Here is a 23,344-nt window from a genome sequence, read left to right as displayed (position 1 = left end):
TTGCAGATAAGTTGCTCTAGAATCAGGAGGAGTTTTCTGGGTTTTATTATATGTGTAGGGAAAATACTTTCCTCCCTAAAATAATGAAAATAGCTTCCTTCATACATGAGAAAAGGAAGAGAGGGAACTTTTCCAAAGAGCCTCTTCCCCTCAATCCCCCTCCTATGGCACAGAACATTTATCCTCAGATAAATGGACAAGCTGAGATTTTTTCAGTCCCTGGGGCAGACCAGTAGTAACAAAAGCAAAGTTAAACAACTCCAAACAAAAGCTGCAGCAGAACAGGGGCGTGGTGGTGGAAATAATGCCTGGCTAAGTAAGAAACTTTAATGATACATGGAAAAAGTTAAACAATTAAAACTTGCATCAGTCTGGCCCTGGTCCCACCTCATTTAGTTAATAAATGCTGTGCTGTGGAGCTTGTGCCTCTTTTTTTTCCTGAAGAAGAGAGGAGGCTCCCAGTGTTGGGCTGGTCAGAGTAGCTGTGTGGGCAGCAGAGGGTCTGGGGGGCCCCAGAGCTGCCCAGGCTCTCTGTACCCCTCAGTCTCACAATGGGGATCACCCCAAGGGGCTGAAGCCCCCCAGAATCAATGCCCAGGGCAGAGGGGCTGGGGATGGTGATGGCTAAACCACAGAAACACATCCAACACATGTGTGTATTCAAGGGTGAATAGAAAAACCACTAACTGGAGAGTCATAACCATATTAATTATTTGGATATGTGTATAAATTAGACAAAGAGTTACACAGACCCACACTGGAAACTTTTTCTTTCCCCTATGGAAACCTTTTCTGCCACATGCAGAGCCTCAGAGGCTTTGTATTTTAAACGTTTTAGGCACATACAGACAACAATTTCCATATATGAACACTTGCCAAATCAGACCTTTTAGGTTAAATATGGAGGCACTTACCTCACACCCCTTCTGACTTTCCCATACACCAGTGGTTTGAATCCCAATCAACTGTTAAAACCAGACCCACAGAGACTGAGCTACAAAAGCAAACATCCCTCTGACACAGCTGCTAACCCCAGCCTGCCCTCCCCTCCCAATCCCCCACACTCCCACCACCCAGTGGCTTCTGTACTCCAAGGGGCAGCAGTAACCTCTCCTTGGGAAGAAGGCCCAGCTCACCCCAGCACTGCAGAACTGTGGATCCCAGTCTGGTGACAGCCTGGGACATCAGGTGGGAGAAGGTTCCCTTGTGTCACTGTAGCTGATTAAACATCACCAAAATCACTGATTCTTCAGCCTTGTGCAGGAGCAGAGGCAGCAAAGCTCTGCACCATCACAGGGTGATCTGGGTCTCACTGGTGGAGAGGAGCAGGCACCAGTGGGGGATCACACAGAGACACAGTGGCCTTTCCCACCTCCACACCTGATAGGATGAAGGCTCCTAGGAAGGTCTCAAGTTAAAAAAACCCCACACCAACTCCCCCAAAACACAGACCAAACCTCAAACAAGCTCTCAATGAAATGTGGAAAGCAATTCACATTTGCAATTGGCACAGAGATGCAATTTGTACCTCCAAGATGCTTTTTGAAGTTTGGATGCCAGGGGACCCCCACACATACAGACCAGGCAAAGGCCAAGTGATGTGAGACAAAACCCATAATACAATTTTATTTTTTGTTTCATACAAACAGTACCCTCCCCACATTTTACAGAGTTTAACAGCATTATCTGGTGACACAGAAGGTGATGCTTGTGGCTGCTCCTGCAAGCCTCACAACAGGAACAGGGTGGCTTGAAGCCAGGAAACCATGTGCCCTGGGATGGGCCTGTGTGAGGCAGCTCCAAGCTCTGCAGGGGGATCAGGTGAATTGATTACTCCTAAGAAGGGGTATCATGAGATGCCTGGTGGAAATATTGATTTGAGGGAATGTGGGATCATTAGAACAGCTCCATGCCCAGCATTCCCACTGGTGTGGCAGCCAAGCAAGACTACCAAGGGTGCCCTGGCAGCAGCCTGCTCAGCTGGGTGTTGAAAATGAGGGCAATGAACCAACTCATGAACTTCTTGGTGCTCCCTGTATCAGGGCTGCAGATTCCTGGCATCCTGCAGCACATGGCCACCATGCAGGTAGAGTCAAATGGGGACAAGAGCCCCAGGGAGTGACAAACAGCACCACTGGCAGCTCCAACTGTCTGCCTGGAAAACAGGGAAAGGCATCCTGTGCCATTCATGCTGGGAGTCTTCCATCATGCAGCTGGGCTGTATTCAGTCCTGGATTTTGGTGAAGCCTGAACTCTCAAGCTACAGGCACCAGAGCTCAAACCAGCAATGTATAAGGATAAGAGAGGAACTCAGAATAAATGTTTCTGACAAGGGCACCCTAAGGAGCTCCAAGCAGAGCCCTGCAAACCAGGGCAGTAATGCTTCCCACCTGATTACCATGTCTCCTCCTTTACATTTGTCCCAAATTTCCCCCCTTCAGAAGGTCCAACTGACCAAGCAAGGCCATGCAAATGCAAGAAAAACGTGGTTCAGCACTGTGATAAAATTTCCACGTTTCTTATACGTTAATAATTAAAAATTCCTGATGGCAGAAGGAGGAGGATGTCCTCTGGATGTTCCCCTGGTGGCAGGAATGCACACAGCCAGCATCTCTGTGGTACCCAGCTGGAGGGAGCCCAGGCTGCTGGGAGGCTGCAGGGCACGGGGCAGGAGCTGCTGCGTCCCTGTAAAGCACTGCATGAAGAGGTCTAGATGGAGACCAGTAACACCCTAAAATCCCTTCTGGGGTGCAGAACCTGTAGGAAGAAATTGCCTGCTCAGCCCCAACTAGGATCATGTTCCCAACACTCCTCCAATCCCCAATTTTCCCTCCTATGGAGAGCCAGGAGGGAAAGGGGTGCTTTGCCCATCACCCCATTTCTTATTTTCGTTTTCCATGGAAGGAAAGCAAGCACAAGCATTTCTTTTTCTCCCCCATATCCTTCCTCTCTCAAAATGAGGAGGAGGAAGACTGAGGCTGTTGCAAAGCAGAAATAACCTCCTGGTACCAATGACACAGCTTCCATCACCTTGCACAGCAGTACCCAGCAGCTGAGCAAGTCAACTCTCTCTCTCCTTCCTCTAAGTACTAACATGAAAAAAAACACATTTCTCTAACAAAGAAACATTTCAAGAGCCACAAAGTCTTTTCCCTGTCAAATAGAGTGGATGATGGACCTGGCTGAAAGCACAGCCTTCGGAGATGGGTACAAACACAATCCTGCTGCCCTGGGACCTGGGGCTCACCCAAGCTCTGGTTATCCCTAAGTGCCTGGAGGGATTTTATCACCCCCTCTCTGCTGGGTGGCAGATCCAGATAGCAGCAATCTGAGGATTTAGAAATAAAGGACTGCAAAATTAGAGCAAAAATTGGGGAATAGTCATGATGGCCAAAGCAAAGGCAGCTGTGGGCAGAAATGCAGGAGGTGGGGATAATCAAAGGGTGCTCCAGACTGCTGAAGTGTCCTTTCAAGGTGTGCTTGAGCCATTAGATAACAGAATAATGGAATTAGGAGTAGACGGAGGAAGAAAAAGGCCTCATCACACACTCAGTGTGGAGATCTCTTGGGAACTCAAATCAGTCCTTGCCAGTCTCAAACTGCACTGCCCTGGTCCAGAGAGTTTGACTGTAATTACTGTTTTAAGAGACCACCCCTTCCTTGGTACATCTGCTGGGATGCAGCTGAGTGAGGCACCCATTGGTACTGTCCTGACTCTCAGGGGTTGGTTTTGAATCACTGGGGCAGCCACAGGACAGGAGATTAGGGTCAGGACGTAAGAGACAGCTTCTTTTGTTAAAGTGCCTTATTTTCTTTGAGCTTTTAAAACATCTTCTAAAACATCTTCAGTAGAAGGAGGGCACAAAAAAAAAGAAAAAAAAAAGGAATACAGGTTTTATATGAAAGAGAGTAGAGAATTAATCAATATTTACACAGATCTTGGATAAGATTACAGCACAGACTAATAACCCAACACAGCAAAAAGCAGAGTGTCAAAAAGAAGGGCAAAACCTGTTTGAATGCTTTCAACACCATTTCCCGGAGATCCCAAGTGTAAACGGTTTTATCTAGGAAAAGGCATTTGAACTTGGGCTTTGGTCATGGGGGTTGATTACAGCCCCAGTGCTTGCAGCTGGCAGGAGGACGTGGGTGGGCCACCCCACCTCTCCAGAGCACAGCCCAGCCTTAGACGAGTTCAACTTTGGCGTTTGGATAAACAGCCACCACGTCATATCCTTCGGGGGGCTTAACCCTCTCCTTGGCGTGTGTCTCGCAGTACAGCTGCTCCTCAATGAAGAAATACCCCCTCTGCTTCAGGTTGAGGCCACAGTCGTCACACATGAAGCACTCGGGGTGGTAGAGCTTGTCCCGAGCCTTGACAATGGTGCCCCTGCAAGAGATCAGAGAGCTCGAGTGAGGTGGAGGAACCTGGAGCATGAACAGCTTTTCCTGCTGCCTCAAATGAGGAAAGCAGTGTGCAGGGACATGCCAGGGTGTTATCAGGGGTTCTCAGCCCACCCAAAGCTGCCACCTCACTCCAGGTGTGGCTTCACTGTGCTTCTGAAGGGAGGGATGCTCCACACCCAGCAGCACTGCTCCAGAGCTTGATGCAAAACACAGCTTTCAATATCTACACTCAGCCTGGATCTGAAAATCAGCCAGCATCCGCAAGGACTGGAGCTGCGCACTTGCAGGCACTATGACTTGTGGAGCAGAGACCCTCACTCACAGCACCAGCAAGAATACCATTGCAGGCATTTGCACAGCTCACACTCAGCCAGCAAATTTGGCTTGAGCAGGATGTAAGTGACAGCAGAACGTAAATTACAGCAGAACATAAATTACAACAAACAAAGCATAAAAACACCTATACTTTCTGAAATAAACATCCATCTGTCAGAGAGTAACTCTTCAACAAACAAACAAAACAGCTGTCTTCTTAACATTCAAGGTGTTTCTCCCACCAACCCTTGTAAGGCAGTGAAGGAGTGCTTGGTGCCGTGGTGCTATTCATAGTCCTTGGGCAGCTACTATGATAAGCAGGGCACAAACCATCCCATAAATCATCCCTTGCAAGATTCCCTTAAAAGGGGCAATCCAAACTGCATTGCTCAGGTTTAGATATGGTTAGAAAAAACCATAAAGGGATTCAAGGTATTCTGCTATAAATTCTAACCCACATGCCTGGCAGAACCCAACCCAGCCACGTCCCAGTGTCACTGTCCCCAGTGCACAGGGGCTCTGGTGAGGCAGGACACTTACACAATGCCATTCCTGCAGCGGGTGCACTCGGGGAGCATCTGCAGCCCAGACATGGGGCCACCAAGCTTTGGCACCGGGGACTTGATGTTCCGCGGGTTGCTCAGTTTGTCAAGTTTTTCACCTGCCAAGAATTATAAAGACACAGATTAAAAACTTGGTCTCTCAGGGCTGTTCTTCTTTCTTCTTCTTCCTTTTTTTTTTCCTTTTCCCTTATGGAGTCAGATGAGCTTGCCTGTCATAACAGGACCTGCAACTTCCTTGGAAGTTCCAGGACAGCACCAGCTCAACAGACATAGACCTTGTCAAAATGCAAAGCTGTGATCTAGAGATGAGAGGTTAATTTGGCTATAAATCTACTTACTGAGTTAAGAATCATAAAATGAAGAGCTCAGAAAAGCCACTCCTCCCCACCCCCCCACCAAAAAAAAAAGTTCCATCCATGAAAGAATTTCAGAGAATGAGACAAACTGAACCAAACAATAATAGAATCACATGCACTTTTCTTCCTAGAGCACACATTTAAGCTCAAATAATCTAAACCTAAATACTGTGATAGAAGGTAAGGTCTTCTGAGGCACCAGGCCTCCTTTAATGAAGGTCCAACAACAGGAAACAATGAAGATTTTGTGCATATGAAAAATATCATAGCAGAATTTTCAGTGTTTCTGCTCCCACTCCCTACAGACCATCTACCATCTGCCCTCCAATTCTGGACAACACCAACATGCTGGTTGCCAACTCCTGGGATAGTTAAAATCTTCCAGTATTGACTGCATGGGTTTCCACAGCTGACAACTGACTGGTCTGTTTTTTGGCATATATTGATCTATGGTTCCTCTGTGATTGCCTAAGCTCGTAGAAAGGAGAAGCTCATGAAGAAGGACCAGTTGGCTCACAGATTGGAAAAGCAGCAGAGGAGCTCTTGGATGAACAAGTCATTCCCCAGAGTTCTAATTTGCCACAATCCCTGAGCTTCCAAGGTGTTTCAGTCCAGGGTCCATTGTAAACATGGGCTTCAAGCCCTGATGCCCAAAAGGTCTCAGCAGGCCACAAGCACTTTCTGACAGAGTCACTTTCTGACTCTGTGCCAGTTTTGGCAACTTCAGAGCAAAATCCAGTGTAAGTGTCTCCCACAGCTCCAGGAGCATCTCTGCCTTTCCTAAAGGGAATTTTGAGTACCTGGAGCCTGATACATCATCACTGCTGGTTGCTCACAGACCCAGGGCAGGGTCACACCACAGACTGAAGGGCGTTACTCAGAAAAGAGACTCCTGCTCCCCCAGGAGTGCTTATTGTCCTGGGCCCAGATGGGAAGGAGGGTGCACCCCTGACTCATCCCCCGGGGTGCACAGGCACCTTCCCACCACAGCCCCCCTCTCCAGCCATGGCTCTGACACAGAGGCCAATGCTGCCATCAGTTCCAGTTTACCAAGTGGGTAAAACCAAAAGGACCAACTTCCCACCAGACCCCACCTCCCCAAAACACAATACAGTGTTTGGCAATGCCAAGAGCTTTCATACATGCAGGAGTGCCTGCCCAAGAGCAGAGCAGGGCTACTCCACCCCAGGAGTTCCCCCAGCACTTGGCTGGCTCCAGCCAAGCCCCTTGTTGAATCCTTCCGCTGCCTTGCTGGGAATAAACTGAAGCAACTGCTCAAGCTGTTGGCTTCCCCCAGCATGAGACACAGCATGCTTGGACTAGACAGGCTCATCTGCCAACATTTAACAGTTAAGCTGTCACTGCCTCTCATGCAGAGTGCTTGGATAAGCTGCTTAAAAAAGGAAAGAGGGGAAAAAAAAAAAAGAAAAAGGGATTTTACAGCAAAATGAACCCTGCAGAGAAGGCTGCTTCCCATCTTCTTGAACTATGTATCATTTCCTTCTATTTACCAGCCCAGTCTCATGGTGATTTACAGTCTTGAGCAAGGCAGCAAAATGCTTTAACTCCACAGCCTCCACCATGCCATCCCCTTTATGGCTGGAGTTTTTTGTCCTTTCTGGGTCATGAGTGCATATGAGGGTGGGCACTGCTCCCTAAGGGTGTGTGACAGAGCTAAAATGCTTCCAGTAGGAACACATCCCATATAAAACAGGTCGTTGTCCAAGACACTCAGCTTCTTGGGAAAGGAGAGCTTGACTTTAAAAGGACAATGCAGAGCAGGCTTAGGTCAAAATGTGTAATTTTAGGCTTAAGAAAAAAGGAGCAGGGGTGGCAGCTGTAAAACAAACCCAGCGGGAACACTTAGGACTGAAAACGTGCTGGAACATCACAGAGCTTCATGCCAAGCTGAGATGCTTTTCACCTAATTTCTCATCCCTTGTGAAATAAACAGCCTTGAAATGACCAAGGCATAAGTGAGGCTGTGCCTGCAGGCAGTCACACATCCCCTCCACACTACTGAGAGGGAGAATGGTGGAACCCAGGTGACAGTGACTGCTCCAGCCTGTCCCATACTGGCTGGTACCCAAAAGCAGCCTGTCAGGCTCCAGTCAAACACACAGTGCTGCACTGGTGATGGGCTAGAGCCAAGAGAATGCTGATGAGCACACATCCAGGACTGGCTGCACAGTCCCAGGATGTGGGGATTTGTCCTGGCACCTCTTTGTTCCCCAGCCTTTTCTTTCTCCCTTCCTCCTAGCACTGGGTTTCTGCCAGCCCAGGGCTGCAGGATGCAGGGGGAGGCAGGAACAAGCCAGCAAAGCTTGAATTTTGTTCCCTTTCCCTGGCACAGAGAAGGGAGGAAGGCAGCAGCTTTACTAATTGGGATTAACACAGTCACTTCCCATTTACTTCTTCCTAACAAGGAGAGTGGGGAAGCAGCAGATTTGTCCTTGCTCTTGGAGGTCTTGAAGGACCTGAAGGTCCAATAGGGGCTTGTATTTAACATCAGTCCAAGGGCTTTAATACTGCCAATCCAGGGGCTGCATTACTAATATAAAATACAATAATATACCCAGTGCTTCTGAGGTTGATCCTACCTCATGCTTTGCAACTATGGCTCAGTCCCACTGAGAAAACCAATACTGGTGGAATTCCACGATGATCAGAAGTTACCTGCAATTGTGCTTCTTGTGAAGCAAGAATCAACATCCTTCTAGTCAAAGAACAGACTTCTCCAACATTTTACACAAACAGAAACTGAAATGCAACAGCCCAACTCACTACCTCTGACGGCTCCATAATGAGATTTACAGCAGTTGGTATTTTCTCATAAAAGATATGTTCCTGGATTCACATGATTGCAGTATGGGGCCCTTGGAAGGAAACAGAAAGAGGAATCTTGCCCTGTAAGACTGTAAAGCAAAGCCTAAAAATTTGGACATAAAAGCCTCGATAGACTTAATGGTGAAAGGCAAATAAAATAAAAAAGAAGCTGAAATAGATTTGGGATCTTATTATTTAATGTGTTAACAACATGGGCAGGAAGCTGTGACAGACCTGAGAAGTGAGCCAAGAGCTCCTGATCTCTATCCCTGCCTTGCCGAGGACCATCCCACGTCCTTATGCAAATGCCATTTACTTAACCAGGCCAGGTTCTCCAACAGTGATCTTACACAACTGCTTAAGGCCATCACATCTCATAAACCATCTCAGAACACAGCTGCCACACCACTTAAAAATCCAGCTTTCACACAGTGCTCAAGCCAGCCGCAAAATCTGGTAAGCAGGAGTATGTGAAACACTGATTTGAAACCTGCCATCCTGGTGCTCTCCTCACAGGAGGGCGCTTGGGTGCCAACCTCCTTACCATTCTCACTGGCCTCCAACATGCCCTGCAAGTACCGGAAGGATCCAGACTGCTTTGGCTCTGAAATGGGCTTTTCATAATCCTGGAGCATCTTGTAGACATCGGACTCCACATCAATCCCATTTCTGTTCCGTGGGAGAGACTTCACGGGGTCAATGCTGGTTTAAAGCAAAGAAAGAAAGGCTCAAGTCAAACAGAAACAGCTACTGTCAGCTCATCAGGGAGGTACTGAAATCTCCACATTCCCACAGATTCAATTAAGCACCTCTGTTCTCATGTGTTTCCCTGCCTGGAGGTATGTCTGGCACAGGAACAGTTGCTGAACCGAGGAGGTTAAACTTGTTCCCTGTTGGGCTCCAATTGAGCAACACAGCAAGGGCTGGCCCAGTTACCAGATGCCTTCAGGAAAGAGGGCAGCTGTTTGCAAATGCTGTAAATTGCTTTTCTACTTAAGGAATTTATTGATAAAATGGGAAAAAAACATGCATTTCAATAACCATGTAGGGCCAAGGCATGCACCCACCCCTTGTAAGGGCATCTAGAGAGTGTGTGCCAGGCAGGACAGCAAAACCCCACCCACAAGTGCTTCCTGTGAAGCTGGTGTTACTGTAGGTACATCACAAACACAGAGCACAGTTTAACTGAGAAAACCACCTCCAAGGAGGGGGATATTGGGACTGCCCTGTAACCCCCCCCCCCATTCCAGCCTTCAGCCTGGAGCTGCTCCTGGTCTGTATGAGGAGCGTTTGGGATGCACAGACAACAAATAGCAATATAAATCATTATTTCAGTCCAAAGCATCAAAACATGAAAAGCATGGTCTGGAATCAAATATATTTCAGGTACAGGCTTAAATGTTCTGCTGAGAAAAGCTGAATCCAAGTACTGTGGTGCTCCAGAGGCCCCAACACACAGCACAGAGCCAGGGGAAGGAGCTCCTCTTCCTTTTTACAGAGCAGGTCATCAAGGTCATTATAAAACCAGTAAAAACAGCAAGAGCTCTGAACTCCATCAGTTTCACATACTTTAGCTATCATCTGGATCACTTTCTCCACCAGTGTTATATTCATGTCTGCTTAAACAAATAAACAAAAGAAATAACATTCACTTTCAAAAAAAGAAAAAAAGGAGGAGAAAAAAACCTCCAGCAAAAGTCACTTTCAAAGAATGGCTAGAGCTCCATGTTCTGGTAGCGACTCCCCAGCAGCTCTGCTCTCTGTGGTGCACCTGGGTGGTGCAGAGCCATGGACCCATCCCCGTGACTCCCAACCAGTCCAAACCCTACAGGTGTGCTCCAAGTGCTTCTCTACCCTGCTACAGCTCACTCATACACCAATTCACACATTGTCAATGGGAAAGGGCAGGTTTTGGCCAGCTGTGTTAATTTGGCACAGCCTGGTTTGTTGGTAGCAGCAGGGAGGGGGCCCACAAGGGTAGGTTCTGTGAGAAGCTGCTGGAAGCTTCCACCATGTCTGACAGAGCCAATCTCTGATAGCTCTGAAGTTGGACATGCTGCTGGCTGAATTAGAGTGGCTGATAACACCTCTGTGATGACATATTTAAGTAGAAAATCAAAACAATGCAGGGGCAGATTTTCCAGGGATGGCGAGGCACTGCTGTGGGGGCCCATCCCTGGCCCGGCCTGTGGTGATACATGGCCGTGGCTGCCGCCACCTCCACACGGCCTGTGGTGAGCCTTGCCCTGCCTGCCCAGCCACACCTGGCCAGTCACACTGTGGGCAGAGGGACAGGGGGCAGCAGTGGCTTCTCCTTCCCCTGCCCTGCAGGGAGGAGAGGCATTAAACAGTGCCGGCATCACGGCCGCCACTGCTGGAAACATGGCGGCAGGGCCTGGCCTGTGGTGGAAACATGGCCAGCGACTCCCTGACACAGAACCTAGACAAAATCAACCTCTCAGTGCTGTGGGATCCTGCAGGAATCTTTGAATTAGTGGAACTTGTTGGCAATGGTATCTACGAGCAGCAGCTTTTCTTCTAGTCAGAGAAGAGGAAGAAATGAGGACACGTGAGGGAAAACAAGATGGCGGCACCAAGGTCAGTGGAAAAACAAAGAGGGGGAGGAGGTGCTCCAGGCGTTGGAGCCAAAATTCCTTTGCAAGCTCTGGTAAAGACTATGATGACACAAACTGTCCCCCTGTAATGCAGGATGTCCATGGGGGATGCAGATCCACTCACAGCCCACGGGAAAAGTGCTCACAACAGAGCTGGTGGATGACAGAGAAAGCTGTGATCCAGTGGGAAACTTGAATGGAGAGAGGGCTCCTGCTTCCAGAGACAGGGAGAGGGGCCTTGCTTCCAAACTAGAGCAGCCTATCCTTAGAGGACTGCACTCTGTGGATGAGTGACCCAGGCCACAGCAGTTTTGGGAACACTTGTTTGCCTGTGGGAGGGACTCACAGCATAGCAGAGAACAGACTCCTCTCCCTGAGCAAAACTCCCATACCCTGTTTTGTCCTGCACTGTCACTGGGAAGGGAGGGAGGGGCTGGGGGGAAAAATAGGTGTTTTAAAGACTTATTTTTACTTCTCATTAGCCTCCTTTTACTCTGTTAATAATAAATTTATTACTTTATACCTATAAATTTGAACCTGTTTTGCCCTTAGAGTGTTTTCTCCCAGTCCTCATCTCAACTCATGAGCCCTTCGTTATTTCTTTTTCCCCTCTCCTCTACTAAGCTGAAAGCAAGAGAGGGTAAGCAAGGGATTTTACTGGTGCCTGGCATTTGGCCAGTGTCAAATCATGACACCAGCATGGCCTCATCAAAGAAAATGTATTCCAATTCAAAGAAAATGCACTCCTGCCCCAATTCTACTCAAAGACCCAAGTGAATGTCCTTGCTTTAGGCTAATTTGCAGAAAGTACCAGATTTTGTTCTCTATTTTTTGTGCAGTTCTCCCCTTTCCAACTTCAATAACTTTCCCGGGGCAGCACAGGGAATGAGCTGGCTTGCTGCATCACTGAAATACAGATTCATGCAGACACAGAGTTCCCAAGCTGAAAAGAAACTCTCTTTGCATGTGATACAGACATTACTTTCTTGCAGGATATTTTGCCAGTTTGGAAAAACATAAATCAAGATCCTCATAAGCCATGTGAAAGCATCCCAGTCCACAACCTGGCTTGTCTCAAAGTCTGAGTTATTCACCCAAACCATTCTTGGCTACACAAAAGCCTTTTCTTTCCTAGGAGCATTATTTATTTCTCAGCCTCCCGGACAGCTGCACTGAGCAGATCTTACACTTATAAACATCCCAGTTACTGGAGTTCATCCTTTCAGCCAATATCTCCAGCTTCCAGAGCAAGTTTTGGCTCCTAGGTCTGTGGCAGTCCTAGGAGGGCAGCACCCTCCATCCTCCTTTGATACACTTTGAAAAAACAAATTATAAACAAAGTATTATTGTCTGTGACACTCACAGAGCCATGGAATTGTTCAGGTTAGAAAAGCCCTCTAAGATCATCAAGCCAAACCATTCCCCCAGCACTACCAAGGCCACCACTAAACCATGTCCCCAGGAGAAACATCCACAGGTCTGTTAAGTCCCTCCAGCTATGGTGACTCCACCACTGCCCCAGGCAGCCTGTGCTAGGGCTTGACAACCTTGTTGGTGAAGGAAGTTTTGCTAATATCCAATTTAAACCTTTCCTCCTCTTGTCTTCCTTGGCATTAATCCCAGCTGGGAGACCGTACCTAGGGGCCACTAATCTACCTACTCACATCAGCAACAGAAGGATCTTAACAGAGACCTGGAGAATGAGCACCTTCACCAAGATGCAAACCTGAGCATTGCTTCAGCATCACAAACTTCAATTCAATGTTGCAGTTGCTACCTATGTAGATGTGGCCATTTTGTTCAGAAATTGCTGTCTCCAAGCCTTTTTATTTTTGCTTTGTTTTGTTTATTTGGCTAGTCTATTTTATTTTTTCTTCCCACCTATACTTGACCCACAGAGCAGGGGTCCAGCCCAGCATCCTGATGGACTTGGCAGAGTTAGGTCAATGGTCAGAGAGGATGATCTTTAAGGTCTTTCCAACTGAAGTGAGTATAGGATTCCATGACCTCAGGAGCTTCAGGAGCACAACAGCATCTGTGCACTCCCTGAACCTTAGTTAGCAGGAGCAGCAGAAGATGCAGAGCCAAGCCCTGCCCTGCTCCTACCTGTGTGCAGGAGTGATGTGGAGTCCACTCAGCTGGCCTGGAAGGGCTGACTCAGAGCTGTTGTTTGTGTACAGCTGGGTTGGTTGGTGATGCTGCATGTTCAGCATCTGCTTGCTGTCCACAGGGCTGCCCCCAGCTCCATGGGGCATGGACCTCCTGCTCTGGGCAGGGCCACTGTCCTGGAAAAGAAAGAAAGCAGAAAACATGAGATTTATAGTGTGTGATGCACATGGAGGGGCTGTGTTGGGACATGCAGTTTGCAGTAATAACATTTTATGTGTGCTGTGGAAAACAGGGATGTGCAGCAGGAAAAGGAAAATTCAGGCTTGAGCTGCAGTTAAATTGTGCTGAATCTACACAGCTCCCCTCAGTCCCCAATCAAATGAATTTGCTGTTTCTCCATGGTGAGCCACTGCCAAATATTCTGCATTTATTTGTCCTGCATTTATTATATATTTTAAAGCATATGTGCTGTTTCTTTAAAAGAAAGGCTGTGAGTCTACTTCTTATTCCATGTTCCATCACTCTGAGCACACTTGCTGTGCTCCTGACTTCAGGGCCATCCCTTCCATTTCTATCAGCAAAACAGGATAAACCCATTCTAGGCAGCTCACAGGCAGGATGGCAACCCCTGAGGCCAAGGGACCAGTCCTGGGATTTTCACTTGCAGCCACCCTTGTCCACACAGATCCACATTCATTTAGGAAGGTTTTCTCCCCAAATAAGATTAGTCATTTACAGTGTGAGAAACACATCAGTCAAGGGTTTAGCTTGATATTCATATTTCCATTTGCTTTTTAAGTCCCAAGGTAAACTGTGGAAATATTTTTGTCATATGACCTCAAGTCAGGAACTCAGATGCCATTAAATGACAAATTTTCCACATTATTTTACCATTTTACCAATGTCAAACATTACCTATGTGTTATTCCACACACATGGAATTCCACATACATGGGTGTGCTATTAGTCAATCCCATCCACACCCATAAACCAAGCAGTACCTACTGCTAATGTCACCTGAGCCAGGCTTTGCCTGCAAAAACTCAGTATGGGGAGAGGAGCTAACCCCAGCAACTGGGAAAGCAGCAGGAAGCTGGACACAGCCCATGGACACACGTTGGCTGCTATTTCCAGCCATGTGAGTCACAAACATGCCTGGACTGATGAAAGACATAGGTGCTGTGTAAGAGGCTGGAATCTATTTAACCTGGTTTAATTTGTTCTAGGGCAGCTCCCCAACACAGCTGCTTTCCACCAGCTTTTCAGTAGATTGAAGCTGATAAAAATCAAGCAGGGAAATAAAACACCATCCTGTGAACAAATAACGAAGTGTGTATTCTGGGGCTCTGAAACAAAGTTTATTTTTGACTAAAATAATCCAATAAATACTAATTAGAAACAAGTGTCTATCCCTAGTGCACAGGAACACACTAGCACTCACAAGCCTTGTAAAAACAAACAGCTAAGAGAAGTAAAAAACAGATCCTGCTAGACAAAGATCTTGAAAGTCCAATTCTTCAGTTCTTCCTAAGGCAAAATGTCCATTGATAAAACCAAGCTTACTTAAGAACTGAAAGATGGTGTTTTCAAGGTTTTTTTCCTACCATCAGCTGAAAACCTGCAGCCTGCAGCAAGCTCCCAGCAACTTCCCCTGCCTCAGAAGCTGCCTGGAGCCCTCTTGGCACAGTTCCCTCCACACCACACATGCACAAACATGTGGGGAAAACTGCTTCCAACATAATAACTTCAAATTGTCTATTAAAAAAGGAATTTTGCTGCCAGGAATAATATAATTTTAACTGCTCCCCAATTTATAGTCTTAAAAAAACCCAACCATATATATATATATACACACAAGCAGGCTATGTGTTCTCAATTGCCAGATTTAGATTATTATTTCAAGGGAAATAAAGAAAACACTCAACTATGATGCAGAGAGGAAAAGCAGGATCATAAACATTTTTTTGAGATAAAAGCAATGGCCCATATGGGTGGCAGCACTGACAGCAATGCTTTTAGAAAACAATTACCTTTAATTATCTGGGCCAGATTCACACTCAGGGTGGCTGCAGGAGAGGGCTGGGTCCTCTCCTCTGACCTCATGTGCTCCTGCACACTGGTGCCATCCAGACCTTTGCTGGGGAGCTCAGAACTGGCAGCTGTTTCCAGAACAGAAACCTCCTCCAGACCATCATCTCCATGGACTTGCTTAAATCCAGAGTAGTTTGTAAAGCATTGCCCCTTTGTCCTGTTAAGCTCAGCAATTTGTACATCAGGACCAAATGTTGCTATAAAGCTAAAACTTATTGCCTGGGCACTCTCCCAAAGGAGGCCCTTGATGGAAGGGAGGAAACAGAGCCCTTCCTGCAGTGCCTGGCAGTGCCCCCAGCTCCCTGTCCCTGTGGGAGGAGGATGCTCGTGGTGGTGGCAGCTCACCTTTGCTCAGCTCTGTTAGAAAGCCACAGGTGACCCAGCAGCATCCATAGGGATCAAGAGGCTCCTCCTGTAGCACAAAATGCTGCTCCCAGGCCAGAGCTCAGTCTCCTCTTCCTCAAAGGTTGTGAGACCCCTGCAAGGCTTCACTTTGTGCAAAACACTCGCACATTCACCCTCAGAAACCCAGAACCAGATGGATTTCTTTCCAGTTGTCGAATTCAAGATCAGGTCAAATTTCCCCCTTTCAAGGCCTAATTTGCTTTTCTTTGCTGGATTTTCTTCCTGCTTTTTATGGCCTTTCTTAAACTGAGCTTGCATACCCTTCTTTAGAGCTGGCCTGTGAACTCTCACCAAGGAGAACTCTTTCAGCCTACAAACCAGAAACTCCCAATTTGTTTTCTCATGACTGGCTGTTTCTTTAATGCATATTGCAAAATGTCCTATTTGTCCATGGAATTCTGCATTCTTTGGCATGTGGCAGCATGGTGTGGGACCCACACCACCACAGACCAGACAAAATGAGACAAGACATTGTTGGGACCCTTGGATGGGTCATATGCTTCCACCTAACCCCTGTCACTCTCTCTCTCTCTCCCCCCACATGCATACATCTTTTTCTCTCTTTCCTTCTCTTTGCCTTTTTTACTATTAAATAAAAAATACATCCACTTTTTGGCACCAATTTCTAGCCTCATTTGGTTTTAATCTAGTTTTTTGGGTATATTTTGAACCTTCAAAGTTCTTTGTGGTTAATATACAGAGACTCAGCTTTCCTCACTTTTCTGGGTTTAAACTGGATCCTAACAAATGTATACCACAGTCTGAAGGAAAACCTTATCCATCACATCCTTCTCACTACACTCTTTTCACAGCTGTCAGCTAAATATCAAATTAGTTTTTCAGCTCTAAGTAAAAGACCAAACTCTTAAAATCAGATGATCTATTTGAAAAAAGGCTGCAGACAATGTTCACAGGAAACATAACTTAAGCTGGAGCCCCAGCCCGCCCATATTCCCAGAACAGGCTGTACTGCACAAGGGGCATGTAGTGACAGGACAAGGGGGAATGGCTTCACACTGACAGAGGGCAGGCTTAGATGGGATATTAGGGAGAAATTCTTCCCTGTCAGGGTGGTGAGGCCCTGGCACAGGTTGCCCAGAGAAGCTGTGGCTGCCCCATCCCTGGAAGTGTCCAAGGCCAGATTGAATGGGGCTTGGAGCAACCTGGGGTAGGGGAAGGTGTCCCTGGCCATGGAAGGTGAAAGATGAGCTTTAAGGTCCCTTTCAACCCAAACCATTCTGTGATTCTGTATACACATTTAACCCAGAGACAAATCTCTCACACAAAGAGCAGTAACATTTCTCCACCTTGGAGCAGCCATGTGGATGGATGGCCATCAGCAAGGCTCTGATGGATGTTTCCTCCCACAGCTCCAGGGAGAAGCTGCACCCTTGTGCAAATTAAAGAGCTCAGGAGAGACTCAAGCTGTAATGCCAGGACTTTATCCCTTAACCTACCTGGCTCCCTTACAGTCTCTTAAAAATCCACAGCAATGGAAAAAAGTTACCTAAGACTGTCAAGATTGAAATGTGTTTGCATTTATCTTGCCTGCACAGTGCAGAGAGCACATTTCTAACATCAAGTGTGTGAGGGGCACTTACCCAGCAGACAGAGGAGAGCTCTGTATGAATGCCTTGGTAAAAGAGCCTTGAAATTTCCTCCTTTGCCCAGCAGCAGCAGCAGCAAGCCCCTGCCCGGTGACTATCTCACTAGAGCTAGGTTCAACAAGAATCTAAACCCTAGAGAGGACTGTCCTAGATCCCAGTGTTCAGGGCCACCTTCCAAGCTCAGGAACAGGAGGGCATTGCTCACTGCAGGTGTCAGATTGATGCCCTCACCACACACAGGCTGCTGTTGGATTAACTTTCCCACTGACAGAAAATAATATCCACTACAGGTGGAAAAAAATCCTCAAACCATCACAGCAAGTGTCAACCACCCTCCTGACAGCACCCTTTCTCCCAGGGAAGATGCTGCTGCTCCCATTTCAGTCCATGCTTCCATTGAATCACTTTACTCACCTTCTGGTGTTTGGCTTATAGGACAAACCTGGTGAGTTTAACACTAACAGTCTATGCCCTGATATAATGTTTTCCAGCTTACTGTCACTCTCCTCTCTCTCAGTTGGGGAATTGTTGCATTTTCAGGTGTTACCATATCACACTTTCTGATTTTCTTTCCATTATCAGCAGCTAATTGAAACTAAAAATTTCACTGGCAACAAGCTAAGCTTCAAGCTACAAAAACATTACATGCTTAAAACCAAAAGGTGCCTACTTCACAAGCATGGCTTATCTGAACACCTCCTTCTGTAAAAGTCAGGATAAGGTACACCAGAAAACACAGCAAAAGCAACAGAATAATATATTGTTTCATTTTGGATTGTCCCAACATTTTGTTTTTCCTCATTAATAAATAAGATAAATTCAGGTAGATTCAAAAACATGTCTCAGCCTTTCCCAGCCCTCTGTGGCATGAGCTGCTTTAGGGGATGGAAGCAGCTGCTTCAGCCTGATCATCCTGAGGGACGACAGTGAGCATTACTCCAGCATCCCTCTTTGCACCACTGGGGATGGCTCTCTCCACTCAAGTGACCTCCAAGAGCAGTTAATTCCTCTTAAGTGAGCCAGAAGAAAAAGTGAAAGGGGATAAGCTGTTTTTCCTGATGGACAAGAACAGAAACACTGAGCTACACCTGTGCTTCCAAACACTTGGCACTTCTGAGTACACAAGCAGCAGTTTCCTTAGCTGTGTCAATGCAGTCATCACTGAAACTGATGTTATCAAGTAAAATAACACTGTATATGTCTGTGTTAGCACTTAATCCAACAGCATTTTGTTTTATGCTAAACCAACCCCCACTGTTATAATTTCAGGATAATTCCTATGTACCTTCAATGAGAACAAATTATTCAAGTTACCTGGACAGAAGAAAACACTATTCTGAAGTTTCCATTCCCATTTTTTCCCTCCTTTATCCTAATATTGTTTTTGCCTCTTTCATATACCAGGACTACCAAAACTCACTTAAAGATGCTAATTTATCTAAGACACACACAGAGAATTTTGCATAAAAGGTTACAGCTTCAAGATGTTACAATGGTACTCAGAAAACTCCTTTGCTTTCAAATGATGCAATATTATATCACAGGCAAAAGTAAACACAAGTACACATTCTATGTGTGTGTAACCTTTTCACCCAGTAAATTAGATTAGTGGATTTTTGTAGAGTAAAACCCCAATATCTGGGTGTGAAATGCTGCCTGAGCACCCAGAGCTCCTGGCTGATGCACCCACAGTGGCTGTCAGCATTCAGCATGTTTCTGCTATTAAATCAGTCCTCAAACAACAAACTGCTAGTTCCCATGGAAGGGAGCCCGGGCTTGTGCCAGGGCATGAGCTCATCCTTTGTTTTCCCCAAAGCAGACATTTTCCCTCCTTCCTCAGGAGAGTGTTGGTTGGTGCCCTGCTGCTGGGACTGGGGGTCACAGCAGGAGCTTTCCCAGAAGCAGGCATGGCCCATCCTGCCCCAAGAGCAGGGGAGGAAGGATGGTCAGTCTCCCTGAGAAAGGAAATTCCATCTCTCCAGCCAGGAGGCTTTAACCCCCAGCTCACAGAACTCAGCATGGCCCATGCCAGGCTTTTGCAAAGAAGTACATAGAAGTTTCCTGCTTGGCAGCAACCCACAGAGAACTTAAAACAAATATTCCATCTAATTAAAGTTAACTTAAATCCATTACTCAGTTAATTACACAAGGAGACATTCACCCTTAGTAAAATAAATAAATAAATATATATATATATAATCTAGCAAAAAGTAAATATGAGGATATATAACACATTTTAAAGGTGCTAAAATCAGTTCTAAGGGACAGGTTAGCAGCCAACTGTCCCTGCTCTACTGTGGGACACCACTACTGTCCCTGGGTGCCCAGAGCTGGGGCACCAGAGGCTCAGACTGCCCTGAAGCCCACATGTGATTTCATTTATGTAATTAGGAGCAAGCAGGATCAGCAGTGATACTATTTGTGAAGTCAGGACAAGTATGAAAAGCTCCCAGGAATGATGTTGCAGAGCCCATGCTGGGAGGATGCCTTGTGCAATGAGAGGTGGCAAGTCCTCAGCCCTGCAACCAGACACACCTGAGCCCCTCTGACAAGAGCAAACAAAGGTGTGCTCACATTTCCACTGGCCTAGCTCACACCCAGCACTGCCTGGATTAGGCTGCTCAAACAGTTCCAACAGATGCAAGTGTATCCCAATTCCTCCTCTTCTTCCCATTCTGGCTGGCATTTTCACACAGCAAGCCACACACCTTGCACCTGATTTTAGTCAGAGCAAACAAAGAACAAATCTCTGTGAACTGAGACCTGGGTGTTAAGAACAGAGTAACACACAGGAAAAAGAATTCATAAGTGATGAGCAGAAACAGCCTTCTCATTGCTCCTGTGCAGCTTCCCTGGTGCTGTGGCTCTTCTCCACTGCCCAGAGCTCACCCTCCCGGTCTGGGGGTCAGGCTGGGAAAGCTCAGGACAGAGCACAAGAGAGGAGCAAGAGTGCTGATGCACCTCCCTCATTCATCCCCTGAGAATGACACAGGGCTGCTCTGCTAGCTCAGTAGCACCAGGACACCATTCCCCATGGATAACTGTGGGAAGTGCCTCTGCCTGTCTGCACTGCCAGAGGAAACCCAGCCTTTCATCCCATGTGGCTATTTCAGCCAAACATCCAGGTTTGGGAAGACTTGCATCCTATTCCAGCTCTGGCTACGTGCTGCCAATTTAATTTCTGCTGCAATTATTCTCCCACCCACACACTTGATCTATTGTCAATTAGCACTGACAGGGTCCCCAAAGCCCAAAGCCTACATTTCCAGCCCCCCTGGGCCAGAGAGCTGCCAATTCTGGCAGTTTGGGAATTAACAACAAAACAAACATCCTCTCTTTTTATTAGCACTGCATGGCAGTATTTTGACTAGCAAGCTCATGCTACAGGAAGCCACTAACAGTGAGATCTCCAGAAACTGATGGATGGGTGCTCCCACTTCTCCTGTCTGCTGGGGAGGAGTGGCTGGGACCAATGGCCACAAGGACACCAACACCAAGCCAAGTGAGATTGGTGATCCCAACATGTCAGCAAGGATGTCATGTCTGAGTGATGGAGAGCTGGACTGCTGGCTGGAAAGCTCTGAGCTGTCCCCAGCATCCCTGTAGGTCCCACCTCCACCCATCTCTGGGTCCAACAGACAGGCAGCCCTTCTTTAGGTAGCAAGTCTGAACATCACTGCATTTGTGGCCTCCTCTGTAGGTCCTTCCTTTTAAGGACAGACTCATCTAGCAAAACCAACTGATAGCCAAAGTCTGCTTTAAAAACAAAAAAGTTATTTTACCCAAAAGTTACTCACTCATCCTGTTCAGTGTTGTTCCTGCTAATTGTGAAAAAGCAGCTCTCCAGTTCCAGCTTCTTCAGTTTGAGGGCAGCTATTCCCCACAGCCATGGCAATAACCAAAGTTTTAATAAGGAGGATTGACCACATTCTTTGACTCTGAGTAGGGGTTTACCAGAAACCTCAACTGAGAAACTGCAACAGATTTAGAAAAAGGGGAGAGGAAAACTCACCAGCTACTCCACACCTTCCAAGTTCTCTCGCACAGAAGGTAAACTACAAATTTCACTGCCTTCAAGACAAAGATTACACCTAAAAACCTAAATTGGAATAACAGAAATACAGATTTTCCTACAAATCATTCAGACTGAGGCATTCTGCTTATGCTCACATGTTTCAGGCAAGAGTTACTGTAGTCATAAGTCAAGATTTTCAACAGATCTTTGTCCAGTATGATGAAAAAGCATACAGAGTAAAACCTGGAGGAAGAAAGGATATGTGCTCCCCATTACTGCAAAGGCCACTTGGGGTAAAACTCTCAAAACCTTTTTCAGGGACAAACCCCCAACCTCTTTTTGTGATTTGAGGGCAGAATTCCAGCAGAAATTTTTCCCTGTGTTTCAAAGCAGATTGCTTTTTTCCAGATGCAAGGAAGTGCACCTAAAGGTTGCACATATTGAGCCAAGTTATTACTTTACAATGAGATTTTTCCTTCTCACAATCTAGTACATGCCTTTGCCAAAGGGGCTGAATGAACACAGCACAGGACAGCCCTGGGTCACCTGGCATTGTTCCACAGGGACCCCAGCCCTGCCTGTGAGCTCTGCTCCCAGGGGATCGGCACCTGCAGCAAAGATTGGCTCTCTTTGGGTGCTGATGGTCACCCTCAGCCTCACACAGGTCAGAGGACATCAGTGATAACACTTGGAAGATATGCACAGCTGCTGGCATGTGCTCCAGGCTGCCAGCATGAACCACACTGGAGGCAGTTTGGGGAGAAGAGTCAACCAATACACCTTGGCTGCAAGCACAGCAACCTGGAGGTGTGCATGGAACCACCTTCACCTCCTCTCTGGGAAACCCAAAAAGCCACTAAGGAAGACAACACATGGATACAGGCACAAAAAAAGAGCAAGAGCAGGAATCTGCTGCCTGTACTTGTGTACCCTTGTTCACACACCTCTCTCGGTGCCCTACCACAAACACATCTGCCTTGCACACCTACTTCCCAGATTTACATATTTTCAGTGTAGCTCTGGATTCAGAATAGTCCATCCCTACCCCCTTCATTATATCTTATAAAACTGTCTAATTTTTAAAAAGATCCATATGTAACATATATTAATAGTCAGATTCAAATCCAATCTGCATTAAACCTCAGGAAGTTGTATCTGGCAGTGGAACTGCTGCACATTTGTTCCTCATTTAATATTATTCATAGGTAAAGCCTAGTAAGAAAAAATATCTGTCAGAAAATATGGCTGTAATTGATAAATGAAGCAAACATGGCCAGAATGCAAAACCCAAGCTCACACATCAGCCTGTGCTGTGAGTCAGGGCAGGAAAGACAAACAGCCCCAAGTGCTGCTGGTGTGTGGTGCTGAGGCAGCTCTGCCATTGCTGCTGGTGTGCTGTGCCTCTGCCTGCTGTCCTGGGCAGAAATGCAGAATATCTGCCAATTCCACATAGCTGGAATGGCCAACAGACCCAACAGCCTCACACTCTGGTCCATTTCTCATGGGGTTTGGGGGATCTCCCCTTGTCCTGATCACTCAGTGGGCTCTCTGCTGCCAGTACTTTTGTCCCATTCCTCACTGAAGGAGATTCCACTCCTTACAGCATCGTCCCTTCTCTTCCACCCTTGCAGCTCTTGTAATCCTTTTGAACTGAGCCAAGGCAGGGCTGAGGGGGCACCCTGGAGCCCTCATCAGGACACTCTAAAAGCCTCTCTGGAAAGGAGCAGTTGAGCTAAACCAGCAGACCCTGCACACAGGCATTTTGTAAGGGCTGGAGAAAAAGCATGGAAAAGGACATAAACCACCTCTGTGGAGGAGACAGCCATCTGAGCAATATTTGAACACTCAGCATCAGCCAAAGGGAGCTCACACGCTTTGGGAGCAAGCACAGGGGATTCTGTCAGCCTGAACTGACATTCTCTGATGCTCTGAAGGCTGTAGGCAGCCCCAGGGCCTCTGCCCTGCCCTGGGAGGGGTGGCCAACCTACAGCAGTGAGAAGCCTCAGCAGGCTCCAGCCCTGCCACCCATGACCTT

At 46.9% G+C, this 23,344-nt stretch overlaps 1 protein-coding gene across 1 annotated transcript in view; it reads right to left on the bottom strand.

The window, feature by feature from the left end:
• Positions 1-1,599: 1,599 nt before the first annotated feature.
• PDLIM4 (PDZ and LIM domain 4) overlaps positions 1,600-23,344 on the bottom strand; it is a 44,587-nt gene continuing 22,842 nt past the window's right edge. The window contains exons 4-7 of the mRNA XM_054642899.2: positions 13,189-13,367; positions 9,012-9,169; positions 5,263-5,383; positions 1,600-4,390 (exon numbers count right to left, since the gene is read on the bottom strand). Of these exons, the coding sequence (XP_054498874.2) occupies positions 4,186-4,390; positions 5,263-5,383; positions 9,012-9,169; positions 13,189-13,367 (663 nt within the window). The 3' untranslated portion in view covers positions 1,600-4,185. The remainder of the gene's footprint in view (positions 4,391-5,262; positions 5,384-9,011; positions 9,170-13,188; positions 13,368-23,344) is intronic.

Source organism: Agelaius phoeniceus, chromosome 15, assembly GCF_051311805.1.
Source record: "Agelaius phoeniceus isolate bAgePho1 chromosome 15, bAgePho1.hap1, whole genome shotgun sequence".
Classification (NCBI taxonomy): Eukaryota; Metazoa; Chordata; class Aves; order Passeriformes; family Icteridae; genus Agelaius; species Agelaius phoeniceus.
The sequence above is the reverse complement of the archived record's forward strand: the minus strand, read 5'-3'. Positions and strand labels throughout refer to the sequence as shown.